Below are 6,198 nucleotides of genomic sequence, written 5' to 3' on the forward strand. Positions count from 1 at the left end.
GGATATCCATTAACCCGCTTAATCCATCGGATATGGATATGGACGGATGAACTGAGATTAAATGGATATGGATATGGATATAGATGAGCAAAAATTAAATGGATATGGATGTGGATATGGCATCATCCGATCCATTGCCATCCCTAGCCAGAACAAACTAACATGTCAATTTTTATTTGTGGAAGTGGAACCTTTGGTGTGGTCATAGACCACCTTGTGCTAGTCGAGCCCACTATATTTAACTGTCATTTGAAATACAGGTTTTGAAATCTAATTTGAATTGTTACTGAAAAAGTAAATCAAATTTGAATCCGATTTTCGGTCATACGGTAGGTTTGATGCTTCAACGACGTTCATTGGTTTGTTTATTGCTCGCAATGTATTTTTTCAATGTAATTGTAATATAATGGTCCAGTTCAATAGTTCAATACAGCAGTCACAAAAATTGTTTGATCTTGCAATTAAATTTGTAACACACTTAAATCTTTTACATGTTTTAATCTATTTTAATATATTGGTTGTTTGAAAAAATAAATAAATAAATCAAAATCGTAAGGAATGGTACAATTACTTTTCAGAAGTAATCGAGACATTTTTATGTCTGAACTTTGACTATGAACCAAAACAAGATTAATGAAGCAACTGGAAAAGAAAAGAAAAGAAAAGAAAAGAAAAGAAATGGACTCTTTGAAGACTTGAACACTACAAAGTTGAAAGTCTGGAAGTCCAAATACTCCGTTAACAAAATTTTATTAATTAAAAAAATTCATTCAATTAATTAATTAATACGAGTAGTTACTTTCCTTTTTTTTCAGTCTATTTTCTATCGCTCTGCAAACCCAAATCGCATCTCCAAATCATCTTACAGAAACCTCCAAGATTCAATCTTTTCCAGATCTGTGTGTTTTTAATCAAAACCCATCTCAAAAAACCTAAACTTTATGGTTTTTATCACATAATTTCAGGTGGGTTACATGTTATTCTTCATACCAAGCTAAAACCCTAGTTCCATTTTTTTTTTTTTTTACAAATATAGAGTTAGGATGATACAATTATTGTTTTTCGTTGTGTTTGCTGAGGCATTTGTGGCATTTCTATTAATGGTGAAAATTGGGCCACTTAGAGAATTAGTAATGAATGGTTTGGATCAAGTGAAAATGAGAAAAGGAACTGTTTTAACAATTGCTGGTACAATGTCTGTAATCTTGTTTTCAAATTGGGTTAGTATTGTTAAAATTCAAAATAAAGGTGCTAAGATTGGTATAATGACACCTATGGATCAAGTTCTTTGGAGGACTCATTTGTTAGAAGCTTCACTCATGGGTAACATTACTTATACTATCTCTTATTATTCATTTATGTCTTCATTCATATTTTTGTAGTTGTTTTATGTGAATATTGGGCTGTTTATACATTTTGAGATACAGCTGATTATGCCCATTATAATAAGATGTTGAATATTTATCTGCAAGAAAACTTATCTGATACTCTGATAGTAAGTGTTAAATTAGCTAAATATCACTACCTCTATTTGAACTTATAACAAATGATGTGATCATGTTGTTTTGAAGTGTTGGACATGTTCACAAGTCACAATTGATGATTTGTACAAGTATAACTTGAAAGTAGTTGATTCATGTGCCTTTGCTTTCTCATTTTTTCTATAAGAAGTATATATATTTATTACTATGGTACACATGTTGTGCAATTCCGGGACTTAGAAGCTTCAGCTAATAGCCTTAGAGCACGAGGTGTCCGTGTCCATTTCAGTGTCCATTTCTCAGTGTCCATTTTTAGAAGCTGAAATTGACTGACTGTGCCATGGGTGGTGGTGTCCACAGTGTCCATTTCAGTGTCCATTTCTTATTTTATTATATTTTAATATATTTTTTTTTTATCATTAATAGTTTCTTTATAAATTGTTAAAAAGAAATAACTAAACAAAATAAAATTTATAATAAATTTCATAACTTAATTAATCATGTAAAAATAAAAAAAATAAAAAATAAATATATATAACAATAACGTACGAAATACATATAGAAAATCATTAAATATCAATAGTTGTACATAGAGCCTGAAAAGTTGTACATTTTTACCTCTCCCATTTACATCTTCATCTTCTTCCTTCTTTTACACCTGCAAAAAACCACCAAAACACCCTCACAAATAATAAGAAACAGCAAAAAAGAAAAGAAAAGAAAAAAAAAAAGGAAAGGAGCCGTTTGCAACGGCTAGATTTAAAAAAAAAAAATCTTCCAACGGCTCATTTGGACCACCGTCGAATTTTGGAGGTTGGGAATCGACGGCGGGATCGACGCCGTGCCGGTGTCGACCGACCGTCGATCCCGGCGTCGATTTAGGGGGGGACGGTCGATTTTGTAGTGGACACCGAGTGCTCTTAAAAATAGTAAATGGCACAAAAAGGTACTAAGCGTTACTAAATTCCGGACTTTGAATACTAAACTTTAAATTGATCAATTCAAGGTATCTAAGGGTTATTTTGCCACTAAGACAATTCCCATATTTAGCTAAGAAAGAATTTGTAATTTAAAAAGATTCAATTTGATAAGAAGGTCCTTCCTTGGTGGTAAAAAACTTTATATCACTTGAGTTGACAAATATGTTATAAAAATTTGTATACCCGAAATGAGAAATTCGATAGAGTTGGGTACTCTTTAACGTCACTGATGGTAAGAAATTACGAAGCACCAGATTAGAGATATATTAAATCATTGATAGACAGGTGCCCTAGCAAAGAGGTAATCTAATGTATACGTGTCATCTGCCATTGAATTAAGTGATGAAGATGGAAACTTTAGTTGTAGGGTTCGTTAAATAATAGTACAAAATTGTGTGTTCTGTGAAGAGATAACACCATTGTGCTCCGATTTCATCTTAATATACAAGTATATCTCAAATATTCCATATAACACGCATAGATAAACACACAAAAAAAGCGAGTAAAAGTATTCTAGTGTGCCCAAACTGTAAGTAGCCGTTAATGTTGTCTTACTCTTGCGTAGGTAAAATTTTGCGCATAAATTTATGCCTCCTATACATGTTATTACATCGAGGTTTTAAATAGATAAAGTCAACTACTCAAGAAATATACTACTGAACTATTGATTGAGTGGTAAAGCCTCAGTTGGTTTCTAGGTCCGTATCCTTAAAAAAAATAGGTGCAGGTTCAAATCCGGAGGGGGGGAGGGGGGAGGGAGTTTTTTCCAAGGTTGTGCCTCTGGTATCCTTCACTCTGTGCGGGGCAAGCAGTTAACCTAAAGCATTCCGGGTACGCTTTGCGTGATGGATGCGAGGAGTTTCTTCCTAACGGGTATGTAGATGGCAAATGAAAGGATTCGATGCTAAAATTGCCGTTCTAAAAAAAAAAAAAAAAAAAAAAAACCTACTCAAGAAACATATCCACTAAAGAACACAAAAATGGTAAGAAATTATGGGTACATATCGTGCTATTGTATATTATGATTATGATTCAGCAATGAAATATCTACGTAAATAGCAATCTGATTTGATTGTGACAATCATATATGTCGACAGAAATAACCAAAATACAAAAAGAGTTTAGGATAAAATTAATATTGTATAGACGTATAATACTTTTTGATTTATAGGTATAATTATGACGATATGTGTAGGATTTTGATTCATTAATGAGATTGTCATTGTTTGCCTCATGGGTTAAATCACGTTGTCAAATTTGAGTTGTGAATCGTATGATTATTAATGATACGCCATCTGGTCATCGCATACAATTCTATTAACAAGCCTTTTAAGGAGTAAAACCGTTCACCATAAACGTGATTTAAAGCAATCAGGCCGTGATCACGTTATAATCCAGAAAGCGTACACATAAGCCCTTGGGCTGCGTTCAACGTGTAAGCCCCATATGACATGACGGTGTGCGTCATCCACCCAAGATGTCACGTAAGCCCCATGTTCTAAACATTCAGGGATTGACCAGTCAACTCCAAGTCTTGAGAGTTGATTGGCCAATCAGATTGTGACACATGTCATATTTGTGGGGTTGGGGGGGTGGGGGGGGGGGGGGGGTGGGGTGTGGGTGTCAAGCCTCGGGTTTTGCCTATATAGGACACTTGGGCCTCTTTTATTGGGACACTTAGGGTATGTTTGGCAAAACTAGCTGGAAGCTGCAGGCGTTTAGCTGCAGGCGTTTAGCTGCAAGCGTTTAGCTGAAGCTTTTTAAATGTATTTAATTGTTTGGCAAAGTAGCTGGAGCTGTTATAAAATAAGTAAAATGACAAAAATGGACACTAGAAAAAATACTTAAATATCATTATTTTAGTTTAATAAAACATAGTCATTACCAAATAATCGAAAACATATATAATACTACTAATAACCGAAAACATATATAATACTACTAAATTATTAATGACGATCATTCCATATTGAAGTAGCAATATAGTTACGAACATGTTTCATCTCATTCCTTCTTCCTTCAAATAGTCCTTTGGTGCGTGTGTCGAACAAATATTGCAAATGATTACTTTAATTAGCAAAACCCAGAAGTTTCTTATTACTAGTATGCAAAACAGGATCTCCACAAACTAATATTAAATACTTGAAAAAGTCAATATTTCTCCACTTCAAAAGTCAAAACACATGGAGAAGATTGGTTATGTTACGTGGAGGATGTATAAATTCTTTAAAGGGTATTTGAGTAAATAATATTCCAAAAGCTAGATGTTTTTATGAAACGCTTGTTGCCTAAGCGTTTAAGATAGGAGCTGTTTCTCAATCTAAAAGCTAGTAGCTATTTTAAGCCAAACGGAGATTTTTACTAGTAAAGAGCTTTTTCTACAAAAGCTAAAAGCTAAAAGCTTTAAAAAGCTTCAAAAAGCTTCTCGCCAAACATGGCCTTAGAACTTTTTAGAGACTATATACTTTCTCTCTCTAGAAATTAAGCAAATAAGCTTAGCCGGACTCAAATCTTATTTGGTTCCGATAGTCATCGTTAACGGAGAGCGACTTCTGTTAAGCCATTCACGATCAACGTGACTAAGTGCGCTCGTACGCAGCTCGGTGTCCGGAATACGTACGATCAATTAACAATCCATGAATATTGTCATGCTTGAATTGTCTTTTAAGTAGAACCATGAAGTAGGAATCTAGTCGCGTCCCAAAATATTGCAGTTTGACATCACAGGTCAAACAAACGTCCTTAAACTTAATAATCAGCCTATTATCTTTGATAATTACTAGCAAAAGATGATTTATTACCAAGCTAAGGACTTCCGCAAATAATATGTTCAAACTAATATGATTTGACCTTGCAGGATTTTCACTTTATCTTGGCTTCTTAATTGATCGAATGCACCATCATCTTAAAAAATTGATTACGTTGAGAAAAAACGGATCATCAAAGAAAGAAGTAGAAAAGCTCATGGCAGAAAAGTTGCAGCTAAAAGAAAATGAAGATAAAGCAAACGGAGAAATTAAAAGGTTGGAGAAAGAGATTTCGACTTTGTCAGAAAGCTTAAAGAAGCTTAAGCACGAGTCAAAAGAAAAGGATAAAAAGATCGAGACGGCAGAGAATCATGTTGCTTCACTTCAGAAACAATCTGCTGATTTGCTTCTTGAATACGACCGTCTTCTTGAAGATAATCAAACACTTCAAGCCCAAACAAAAAATCGAAAATTTTGAGGTTAAATTTTTATGACTTCAGTTTAGATATGGTCTGTTGTATCATGTTTGTATCACCCATGATCTTACATTTTTGTGAGAAGTATGGTCTTGTGTATCGAACTGGAAAAGGTATTGGTCTTGAACCATTTAAGTTGGGTACCGATTTGATTGTTTTAGAATCTAGATAGAATGCAACGATCAAGAAACAAACAGCACTCATGTCTTATAAGTCTACAAAAGTTATGGTTCACAAGTTTCTTTTTGGTCGTGGGTTTAAAACCAGATCATGTCATTTTTGTTTATTTAAATGATATAAGCTGGAGTTTCGTTTTGCTTCCGAATTGAAAACGAACCCTTATACTTGGCAATTGGGTCAAGTACTGGACTTATTTCTTTCGTTGCGATTTTTAGTTCTGTCGGGTTTTTTTTTTTTATCTTTAGGATTGCTCTTGTTAGTTGCAGTTCCAATCCGGTACACATTCATATAGTCTATACTATGATCTTGTTGAGCATAAAGGTGAATTTGCAAC

General features: G+C 33.9%; 1 protein-coding gene across 1 annotated transcript; it reads left to right on the top strand.

Annotated features, from left to right (window-relative positions):
• Positions 1 to 700: 700 nt before the first annotated feature.
• Positions 701 to 5,968, top strand: LOC139879731 (uncharacterized). The gene is made up of 2 exons (XM_071865445.1): positions 701 to 1,323; positions 5,319 to 5,968. Exons 1-2 carry the CDS (start codon positions 1,044 to 1,046, stop codon positions 5,684 to 5,686), a joined length of 648 nt encoding a protein of 215 aa, XP_071721546.1. The 5' UTR covers positions 701 to 1,043; the 3' UTR covers positions 5,687 to 5,968.
• Positions 5,969 to 6,198: the final 230 nt, after the last annotated feature.

The sequence above is a fragment of the Rutidosis leptorrhynchoides genome, chromosome 1 (genome assembly GCF_046630445.1).
Source record: "Rutidosis leptorrhynchoides isolate AG116_Rl617_1_P2 chromosome 1, CSIRO_AGI_Rlap_v1, whole genome shotgun sequence".
NCBI lineage: Eukaryota > Viridiplantae > Streptophyta > Magnoliopsida > Asterales > Asteraceae > Rutidosis > Rutidosis leptorrhynchoides.